General features: G+C 55.5%; 2 protein-coding genes across 3 annotated transcripts; both read right to left on the reverse strand.

The window, feature by feature from the left end:
• Positions 1-1,124: 1,124 nt before the first annotated feature.
• Positions 1,125-2,057, reverse strand: GJB4 (gap junction protein beta 4). The gene has a single exon (XM_029949327.1). The coding sequence runs from the start codon at positions 2,055-2,057 to the stop codon at positions 1,257-1,259; it is 801 nt and encodes a 266-aa protein (XP_029805187.1). The 3' UTR covers positions 1,125-1,256.
• A 2,809-nt stretch (positions 2,058-4,866) lies between these two features.
• On the reverse strand, positions 4,867-8,098 carry GJB5 (gap junction protein beta 5). 2 transcript variants are annotated; one of them, XM_029949001.1, is made up of 3 exons: positions 7,994-8,098; positions 7,066-7,188; positions 4,867-5,950 (listed from the first exon to the last, which is right to left on the reverse strand). In XM_029949001.1, exon 3 carries the CDS (start codon positions 5,921-5,923, stop codon positions 5,102-5,104), a length of 822 nt encoding a protein of 273 aa, XP_029804861.1. In that variant the 5' UTR covers positions 5,924-5,950; positions 7,066-7,188; positions 7,994-8,098; the 3' UTR covers positions 4,867-5,101. The 2 variants fall into 2 exon arrangements, with proteins under 2 accessions (XP_029804861.1, XP_029804863.1); XM_029949003.1 differs by lacking the exon at positions 7,066-7,188.
• Between the last annotated feature and the right edge of the window lie 2,849 nt (positions 8,099-10,947).

The raw sequence follows: 10,947 nt of genomic DNA on the forward strand, positions 1-10,947 counted from the left end.
GTCTTCAGGGTGTAAGGGTGGTCGGAGTGGAAGGGCAGACTCAGGAGGCATTTAGGGTTGGAATTCGTGGGATGTACTCCACTGGCACTGGCTTGTGGGGTGTGAGAGGCTGGGAGACGGGGAAGGCATGAGAGTGTCAGGCTAGTTCCTGACTGGGACAACTGGGTGGCTGACGTGCCATTCATGGTGAAGGAGTCAGTGACATGTGAGGAGGGCAGGTGTGGTCGGCATGGGAGCTGCTGACTGGAGGAGGTCTGGGGGCCTCCCGGAGGGTTGTCCCCCTGGGCAGTTGGTGGGTGGGACCTCTGGGACTGAGGCAGGTCCATACTGGAGGTGTGATTTTGGGAGAAGTGAAGGTCTGAGTGGAAGGAGTGGGGACTGGAGGACGAGGGAATGTGAAGAGCGGGAGTTCCTCAGGCTCAAGGCTCTGTGAGGGACCCTGTAGCTTTGATGTTCTCGGCAGGTCCCTGGCCTGATCTATCCCCGCAGACTCCCCATCCTGGGCTCGCTCTCAGCACCTTCCACTCCCTCGAGACCTTCCCCTGACACCCTTGGGGGAGCTCCCTCCCTGAGAAGTGTGATGGGCAGGGTGAGGGAGGCTGGAATGGGGGGAAGGGCGGAGGCCTCTGGAACCCCGTACTTTCACCGGAGGGATTCTCACTGAGAACTGACCTGTGCTGGGCCCAGGGTCTCCTGGGGTCCTGCTCCTCCTGCCTTGGCCAGCTGGTTGCAGAGTCCAGAGACCCCTGGAGCTACCCCTCGGCATTCCCACCACGTCCTGGGGGCGCACTCTGTGTGTGGATGCGTGGCGTATGTTGTGTGGTGCGTGTGTGAGTGTGTGTGATATGGTGGTGTGTGGATGTGTGATGGATGAGCTTGGATCTGAGGTTCCGAGGCTCCGGTGCCCACTGAGTGGTTGTGGCTCCTCTCTGAGGTCTGTGGCGAACCCCCCTGATGCTTCTACCTGCTGCTTCCCAGCTGGTCTACAAAATACTGGGAAAATCACATTTATTAAGGATTTTGACATACCCCATTGCCATATACAATATCCCCACCAGCCGCCAACCTCCTTCCCCTGGGGCTCAGGACCCAGAGGCCAAACTGCTCTCCAGCACTGGCCTGTGGTGGTGGTGGGGCTTCCTGAGCCCCACAACTGTCTTCCTCACCTGCCCTGCTGCAGAAAAGAGGCCACTGCTCTGCTGTGACTTCAGGGAATGGACCACTGACTTGGTGGTCTCAGCCGCCAACCTCACAGGTTATGGAAACCCACCTGCATCATTCGTGGCCGACCCGGCCTTCATTAGGACAGAGTTCCCATCTTGGGGGTGCTCTTTCTGGGAGAGGACATATGGGGGGCACGTATCGAGCAGGTGATCCCGGCGTGGAGACTGCTGGCGCTTTGGGCTGAAGGTCTCCAGGCACCTCTTGCCCACCAGGTAGCAGACCTCACTGAGGTTGAGAAGGATGCAGATCACAGCTGTAGCCACCATGAAGTAGGTGAAGACCTTCTTCTCCGTGGGTCGGGAGATGTAGCAGTCCACCGTGTGGGGGCAAGGAAACTCGGAGCAGGCCACCACCCGGGGCATGTCGTAGTTCTGGTAGAGGCGGTGGAAGATGTAGAGGAAGACAGAGTCGACAGCAGCCTTGAAAATGAGACTCAGCAAGTATGTCCACCAGAGCCCACCCCGCTTCTTGCTGGGGTTGTCGTACAGGGACGGGGCGTTGGGGCCGTGCTTCAGGCGGTGCTTCCGCTCCCGCTCCTGGCGGTAGGCCACGTGCATGACCACGAGCAGCGAGGGGCAGGTGACCAGGATGAGCTGCAGGGCCCAGAGGCGCACGTGGGACACGGGGAAGAACTCGTCGTAGCAGACGTTGGGGCAGCCGGGCTGCTTGGTGTTGCAGACGAAGTCCTTCTGCTCATCGTCCCACACCTCCTCCGCGGCCACCACGTACACCAGCACACGGAAGATGAACACCACCGACAGCCAGATGCGGCCCAGCGCCGTGGAGTACTTGTTGACCCCGCTCAGGAGGCCCTGCAGGGACGCCCAGTTCATGCCGACCGCGCGCTTGCTTCCTCACGTGGACGGTCTACACCTGCGAGTGCCCACTCCTGGTGTGGGGGCCACGAGGCCTGGGAGAGCCTGCAAATGGGTGTCCTTTATTAAAGGTGCAATTGGCAAAACCCTTTCAGAGCCACCGTGTCATTATGTCCTCACCTGCAATGACTTGGTGGGGGAGGGATGGCCATTATCCCCATTTCATGGGGGTGGGGAGGTGGTGGGTAAGCTAAGGCCCAGAGAGCCGCCTACCCAAGGCCTTCCCCTGCTGGAAGTGGCAGAGCTGGTCTTGAACTCCCATCTTCCAGCTCCAAAATCAGGGGATATTTTATTCTGTAGGGTAATGGATAAACGTGAAAGATAATCATCTTCCGTGGATGTGCCTACCAACTTCTTTGACCCCTAGTTTCAGGCCTGTGGATTTCATGACTTCTACAGAAACAAGAAGGTGCAGGTTGGATGATCTGCCCTCCTGCCAGCTGCCGGGGCTCAACAGGGGTGGGGGGGAGGGGGATGTGTGTCATTATCCTCCAGCTTCTACTGAGCACCAACATGAGCCAGGCCCTGTGCTGGGTGTGGGCATATCGGCCTCTTTGACGGACCCCTGCGTGATAACTCTCCTCACTGAGAGGCCCAGGGCATCCCCAGCCCTGACGTTTCCTCCCACACTAAGCAGGCTCTTTGGAACCGTGGCAGTTTGGCACCATGCACCTCCCCTCCCCTCCCCTGCACTGGTGCACAGCTTTGAGGGCTGACCATCCTGACCACAGTGGGTTCCTCTGGAATTCCAACCATTTCGGCTTTAGGGAGGGACTGGGAAAAAAAAACCAGGATTATCGCTCGGTCCTCCCCTGACCACTTTTTCTCAGGGACACCTGCCTTCTCTGTTTGTCAGCCAGGGCTCCCATTATTCCCGGTCAGGCCACTGTCCTGAGTGCTCTGTCCTCCACACCCCCTTATCTGGAGAGCCATCAGGTTCCCTCTCCTGCCTGGCCTCCGCCCTGTCCCTGACTCAGACCTCAGCATCTTCAGAGCTTGTGACCCTGGGACATTTTCCGAATACCCTCCTCTATCTCTCATGGCAGAATGGATCACTGGTACTCAAATCGTCTGTTTACCTGTCTCCTGTGCCACACTGTCAGCATCTGGAGGGCAGCTTCTACATCTCGATCATCTGTTCCCCCAGGCCTCCTCACCGATGTTTGCTGAACTGAGCAGAAACTCTCTCTTCCTGGCCCCTCCTTGTCTCTTCTCTGGTCCTCTGTCCTCCCTTTGGTCTGATAGGACATCCTCTCCCCTCCTTGGGGTTTCTCCAGGGATCCCCTGTCCCCTCTGCTCCTCCCAGGAGCCTGGCCTGCAGCCAGAGTTCCTGGGGCTCTCAGTCCACCCGCTCCCTGCTTCCTAGCCCCGTCTCCTGCCCCCTGCCTGGTTGGGTCCTCACCTTTCTTGGGTCTAGCAGCCACTCTCGGGTCCCTGGGCTTGTCTGTGTGCCCGAGGGCCTCCCGGAGGCAGCTTTTGTTCCTCACTCCTCTGCTGGGTGGAGCTTTCTGAGCCAATGAGCCAAGGGAGAGTGAGCTGGTGGGCAGGCGGGCGGCGGACTTCCCCGGGCACATATTCTGAGCAAACACCTGTGTGGTTCTTCTTCCCTGGCCCACGCCTTCTCTGCAGCCTGGATGGGCATGGCTGGGTCTGACTCCCCGGGCTGCCAGGTATGTAGGCGAAACTGTAGGGGGGTGGGGAGGCAGTGTAGGAGCCTGGTATTCTCATGTCATGGCCCCGGTCAGCCCCAACGCCGACCCCTGTCTGTTGCGCCTAGTCCCTTCCCGTTGCCTTATTGCCCCTGGTCCCTCTGTCTCCAAGCCTCTCTCCTGCCCTTTCTTCGAAAGCATGGTTCTGGGGTCCCCAGCAGCTGGTGTATGTGGAGAGAGGCAACCTTGATTTAGCCCAGGATTACACTGCACCCAGGTGGGGCATTTCCGGGGACTAGAGCTTGGGCTGCGGTAAGCTGCGTGGGGACGGGAGGGACGGATTCTGGTTTCTTGGACAAGGGTACCACTGCCCAGGTGGAGACAAGGAATGCAGGCTGGCAGCATGAGACGTCCCAGCTGGCATGGGGCCAGGCACAGCCTTGCTGTCCACCCATCCCCACAGACGTGGGTCCCTGGGGAAGGCCTGCAGGAAAGTCAGGGTCCTCCCTAGCGGGGGCTGCATCCTGGCTGTTCTGGTGGCTGGGATAGGGAGGGTTAATGTGCAGCCAGGGAGGGGCTCCTCTGCTTCATTTCCCACAAGCATTTATTGAGCACTTCCTAATACCAATGATTAACATTTATGTGGCCTTTTACAGCTGGCTTACCCCATCCACAGCCATGAGCTCATCGGGCCGCCCCGTCCCCTCCAGGCTCCATGTTATTAACCCACTTTGGAAAGGAGTTGAAGTCACTTTTAGAGTCCTGATGGAACATGGGTTCGAATGCATGTGTTTTGACTCAAAAGTTCACGAACTTTCCATTGCAACACACTCTTCCCCACATGCTAAGCCCCATATTGTTTGCAGATGGCCCTCAGGGCTATATTTGCAACTGGGGAGAAAGGCTTGTCTTGAGCTTGAGCAGGTGGCATGACCCCCAGGAGTGCTGGGGATCATTTTTCTGGAAAGGGGGTGGTTCAGAACCCTTGGCTGGTTCAAGTCCAGCCCTTTGCGGGGGCAAGAGAGGTTGATCCAGTGACCTGAGAGGGGTCGCAAAGGATGAAGGAATGAAGCACAGCACGAATCAAGTGGATGAGCTGACTTTTATTAACCCTTGACCCCGGGCACCCCCCACAGATGGCACTGGCACATCCATTCTCTAAATAAACCCCTTTACACAGAAGGAAACTGAGGTTCAGTGTGGAGGAGTAACCTGTCCGAGGCCCCGCAGTGGGGGCAGGTGCAGGTGCCCCCCCTCCTGCCTGCCCCGGTTTGCAGCTCGGCTCCCTGACCCCCAAAGCTGCCTCTGTGGGAGATGCTGGGCCCTTTCCAACCAGGCCTGGCCAGGCGGCTCTCACAGCATGGTCTTCTTCACATAGTCTTGCGGGCGCTCTGGTAAGAGAGGAGGGTGAGAGTCTGAGCCCAGATAGATGAGGTCGCCCGAGAGGAGGTCGTCTTCCTTATAGGAAGAGATGGGACAGTCCGGGCGATGGCCCCCCGCTGTGGCCCTGGCTTTCCTCGCTGCCAGGCCCTCATGGCACCTCTTGCACACCAGGTAGGCCAGCTCCATGAGGTTGAGCAGGATGCAAATGGCGGCCGTGACCACCATGAAGAGAGTGAAGATGTTCTTCTCTGAGGGCTTGGAGATGAAGCAATCCACTGTATTGGGACACGGAGCTGCGTGGCACTTGACCACATGAGGGAGGGTATATCTGGGGTAGAACGAGTGGAACACATAGAGGAAGGCAGCATCCACACCGGCCTTGAACACCAGGCTGCAGACATATGTCCACCAGAGCCCTCCCCGCTTCTTGCCGGGGTTCAGGTACAGGCGCCCACCATCCTCCCCCACTGCCTCTCGGTGCTTCTTCTCCCGAGCCTCCCGGTAGGCCACATGCATGACCACGAGCAGCGAGGGGCAGGTGACCAGGATGAGCTGCAGGGCCCAGAGGCGCACATGGGACACAGGGAAGAACTCGTCAAAGCAGACGTTGGAGCAGCCGGGCTGCTTGGTGTTGCAGTCAAAATCCTTGTGATCGTCACTCCACACTCGCTCGGCCGTCACCAGGTACACCAACACTCGGAAGATGAAGACCAGAGACAGCCAGATTCGCCCGAAGGCTGTGGAGTACTTGTTGACCCCGCTCAGGAGCCCCTCGAAGATCCCCCAGTTCATAGTGGACCCAGGCGTTGGCTGCTACTGCTGGGAAATGATAAGAATTCCCCACACTTATAGAATACCCACTCTGAGCACCTTACAGAAATACTGTATATCATCTGTATTTAATTCCCACAACCACAGAGGAGCTAGGTTCTGTTAACTGTCCCCATTTTATAGATGAAGGAAATTGAGGTTTGGAGGATATAGAGATAGCACAACTATTAGGTACAGAGCTGGGATTTGAGCCCAGCTAATTAAATCCAGAACCCAACTCGTAGCCATATAAGTGCATGCAGGTGGGTCCAGGCAGTCACTCCTTCCTCCCAGGGCCTGAGGCTCTGGTCTTGTGGTCCCTGCAGAGTGAAGGCTTAAGGAGGTGGGACACTCAGCCCTCTCCCTCTATCCCAACCCTGGCTCTCCTCCTCAGGGGGCTGAGCCTTGGGAAGACTCTCCTTCTGAGCACCGCTCTCTCCTCTTAGCCCCTCCTAAGGGGACCTTGCTCTTTGCACTTTCCTTGGCTTGGGGGATTGGGCTGGAGAGGCTGCTGGAACCTTGTCCCCAAACTGCTATCTGGTCTGACACTCAGCAAGTATCCAGGCAATGTCTTGCTCGAAAGCAGTTCACTTGAAGCAAGGCCAGTGGCAATCCAGCTGAAAGATCCAATCGCCTTCCTAGAGCAGCTTGGTATGCTGTAGTTTGGCTTCCCAAAGTGGGGTTCCATGGAATCCTGTCCATGGTTTGGCAACAGGAATAGTGAGGGAAAAAGATTCTGTGTTCAAGAAAGGTAGGCCAACACAGGTTCAGCAAAGTTAAATAGGTCCCTTCCACTTGACCATGCTAATACATTTACACTGTGAATCTCCCAACGGGGGACGAAATAGATAGCATTGCCCAAACTCCTTTGACCGCAGAAACTGTTTTTTTTTTTTTAATCATCTTATGCAACAGTCTTGTTAAGACAGCAATATAGGAAATTCTGTTCTGGTCGCTTTCACTGTGAGTTTGGTGTGATGAACACACAGGTGTCAGATTTAACTCCATTTAGGGACTATGACCGTCATTCATAGTACGGGATGCCCACTTGCTCTCTTGGACTCCTTCTGCCTGGTTTCTGGGCTGGGGGGTGGTTCCCTGAGACCCATGCCCTGTAGTCTCACCTGCTGGGATCCCCAAGGGCCTCAGGGAGACCGCACAGCCTTCTGCTCTACGTGTTTTCTTGGTGACCTTTCCAGCGCTGGTCTAAGTATGGGTCATTGCCTTGTCCTGACAGCCTGTGGGGTCTGCGAGAGATGGGCAGGGGAGTGATAAGAGCCAACATTTACTGGGTGTTTACACAACACCAGGCACTGTGCTGAGCACTCTGCATGAACCAATACAGTATGAAAGGGTATGCTATTTTTTATTCCCATTTTACAGATGAGTAAAGTGGAGCACAGAGAGGTTAATTAATCTGCGCATATTTGTGCAGCTGGGAAGCAGCAGAGCTGGGATTTGAATCACACTCTGGGGCCTGGACCCCTTTCCTTAAGGTGCAGGAAGCTGCTTGCCCATCTGCTCTGTGCCCACCCTCTCCTCCACCAGGTGGATGTCAGGTAAGGGAGGCTGAGGTGTCTCTGCTCCTTTCCTGTCTCCTACCCTGTCTCTCCACTCTTCAGCTGACCCACCTACCACTTGGTCGTGAATCATCAACTTATCTTTGCTCAGTCCTGTCTGAAGTGGGAGGATCTCCTGTCAGCCTGACAGGGAACAGCAAGGAGGCTCCAGCTCTCAGTGCCTAGAGGCTCTGGGCCCAGCCCACCCAGGGTGCGGCCGGGTGGGGCTTTGCAAGCCCAGGCAGAGCCACTCAGCTTGCTCAGCCTCTGGCCCCCCTGGGAGCCCCTCGCCCACTCAGCTGCTGGCTCCTGCCTCGCTTGGCTGGGGAAGAGCAGAAGGAACCCAGAGCAGAGGAGGGAGGAACCCTCAGTTCCTCTACCATCAGAACCCAGGGTGGCGGACATGTTCAGGCTGCCTCGCTTGCCCCTCCACCAGAGACTGTCTCCCTCTGCCAGGAATGCTGAGGGTCCATCTGGACACAAGTGACCTTACCCAAGTGGCTACTCCTCAAGGCTCCTGGCAGCTGGCAGTCGGAGGCAGCTGGAACTCATGTCAGAATCAGGGAGAGTGTTTGGGGCAGCGCCTTGCTGGGACGAAGCCTTCATGGGAGGGAGCCTTCCTGGGAGGGAGCCTGAAGAGTCCAGGGTGTGCCGCAGGCCTAGGAGGAGGCGGAGCTCTGCCTGGCAGCGCCATTGGCTGGGCCCCAGCCTCCCCAGACTGCCTCTGAGGAGCCCAGAAACTTAAGGGCTCATAGTTTACTCTTCTCAGGGGCGCTGAGCCCAGAATCCTGGCATCCTTTTAGGGGCGAGCCACAGGTCCACTCTACTCCTCGGCTTGTCCGCTCATCCTTGGCCTTGTGAGCGGAGGAGCTGAGGCCGGCCCGCCTTCTCATCCTTCCCCGGGAATGTCCCATGCTGCTCTGGCCCTCCACCCTTACGGCTTCAGTTACCTTCGGAAATGCTGTGACTCCCAAACTGCCTGCAGCCCAAATGTTTTGCCCCTTCCCTTGCCCACCCTTGGATGCCCTCCCCTCACTTTTCTCATCACCTGGCACTCCTCCAAGAAGCCTTCCTGACTATGCCATTCCAGGTGGCTTAGGGCCTCATTTCTGGGCTTCCACAGCCTGGAACTTCCCCATTACCATGACTGTATTGGAAGAGTGGATCTTAATTGAGCTTTTTCCACGTAGTAAAACAATCAATCCACACCAACAGATGTTTTTAGGGACCTGTGAGCAGGACATAAAGCAGACCAGCCTCTGACCCCCAAGAACTCTCCAACTTGGTCTTGATTGCCAGTTGATAAAACCTGCACCAGCTGCTATCCTGTGCCTGCTAGAATCTAGCTCAGCTGTAGTACCCCTACCCTGGGTGCATGAGGAATTGTGCAGAGAGCCACCCCCTCCCCAACACATACACGGAGCCCCCAACCCTCAACACTCCATGCACTAGCCTTTCCACCAACCCTTGTTTCATTATTTTGTTTTAAAGTTTATTCATTAATTTTAGACACAGAGCGAGCCCATGTGCATCTCCGGGCCTCACCCCTGCATCTGGAATCTCACACGCCTGTATCTGGAATCTGACACCCTCTGGATTTAATTCTTATTTCTGGTACTTTTATTTATTTTGTAGTTTTTAAAAACTTTAAAAAATGTTTATTTATTTTTGAGAGAGACAGAGAGAGAGAGAGAGACAGAGTGCAAGCAGGGGAGGGGCAGAGAGAGAGGGAGACACAGAATCTGAAGCAGGCTCCAGGCTCTAAGCTGTCGGCGCAGAGCCCAGTGTGGGGCCAAACTCACAGATCATGAGATCATGACCTGATCTGAAGTCAGACACTTAACTAACTGAGCTACCCAAGCACCCCAACCTCTGGTACTATTAGACCTGGGCAATTTCCCTATTTTCCAAAGTACAATGAGACATTGTTTTTTTGCCCATGAGAAGTGTCCTGTAGAGACAGTGAGCACAATGCAGTGCAATGACTGAATCCCATTTCTGCGTCTTCCTCTCTGTGTGATGCCTCAGTTTCTTATCTGCATATCGGGACAGAAACATTGCTTACTTGGTAGGGTTGGTGCGCTGATTACCCCAGCTAATTGAGGCAAGGTGCTAGAACAGTTCCGGCACAGAGAAAGCCCTCTTTAGGATGGCCACCGATGCGTGTGAATTGAACTCCCCCACATGCCTGGCACAGGGTGGGCACTCACAAAAAGTGACTTCCTTTCCTTGCTTGTCCTTATTCCAATGCCTTTTCTCCCCAAGATGTAGGGGAGGCAGAGAAGGGAGGCGGAGAAAGACATACTACAGAAAACCTCATGTGGATGAATGCGGTCTTTGCATTAAAAAAGCAAAACCCAGGGGCTCCAGGGTGGCTCAGTCAGCTAAGCATCCGACTTTGGCTCAGGTCGTGATCTTGCAGTTCAGGGGTTCAAGTCCCGCATGGGGCTCTGTGCTGACAGCTCAGATTCTGTGTGTGTGTGTGTGTGTGTGTGTGTGTGTGTGTGTGTCCCTCCCCTGCTTGTGCTCTTGCTCTCTCTCTCTCAAAAATAAATACATATTAAAAAAATAAAAATAAAGCAAAATCTGGCCTATGCAGTGGCTTTCAGAGAGGTGGGCTGGGTAGGCAGGGAGACGTAGTCTGCTGTCCCAATGAACTTCTAAGATGCCCTTTATCAGCAAGTGACACGGGGCCAGAATCCCATGCGCTGTGTATCCAGAAGCCACAACATAGCACAGGTCCACAGCAAGCACAGTGCAGCCCCACACATGCGCGCGTGCGCGCGCGCGCACACACACACACACACACACACACACACAGCGGCCACACTTATGGACACAGCGTCCCATGCATGGGGCAGCGCTTTGTTTTGTTTGCTGCTCTACCCCAGGTACCCAGAACGGTGCCTTGTACCAAGTTAGGCCTCGTTTATGTTTTTTGAATGAACGATGTCTGAAATTCATGCACCCTGCAAAAATTCACACACATCTGTCCCCCTCCATGTTCTTCCCCCTAAATGACGACCAAGTCCGGGAGAGGGGGAACACAGGGATGGATCAGGTGCAACACTGTGAGAAGTGCTATAAGGCACACACCAGAGAAGGGAGCATCACATTCTGCCAGAGGGAGATCCAGACACGGTAACATTTAAGTTGGGTCTTGAAGGATGTATAGGAGTTCACCAAGAGGAGTGGAGGAGGAGAGGCCTCTGAGGCAGAGGACCCAGAGTATGCAGAGGAACTCCGTGAAAGATGATAGGGGACCTGGATGGGGGTGGGGCGTGCCAGACCAGAAGATGCCTGGAAGGTTGGCAAGGACAGTCTAGAGCCTGAAAGACCCTGAGACACTGTGCCGAGAAGTTTGGATTTATATGTTCTGTGAAGTCACCACGAACACTGAAATAGCAAATACTGAAACTTTGTCGGTGGGGGAAATGCAGTGTCAGG

This window comes from Suricata suricatta, chromosome 8 (genome assembly GCF_006229205.1).
Source record: "Suricata suricatta isolate VVHF042 chromosome 8, meerkat_22Aug2017_6uvM2_HiC, whole genome shotgun sequence".
NCBI classification, from domain to species: Eukaryota; Metazoa; Chordata; class Mammalia; order Carnivora; family Herpestidae; genus Suricata; species Suricata suricatta.

Coding starts and splice junctions, on each gene's coding strand:
- GJB4 (XM_029949327.1), bottom strand. CDS start 2,057: ATGAACTGGGCGTCCCTGCAGGGCCTCCTGAGCGGGGTCAACAAGTAC.
- GJB5 (XM_029949003.1), bottom strand. CDS start 5,923: ATGAACTGGGGGATCTTCGAGGGGCTCCTGAGCGGGGTCAACAAGTAC.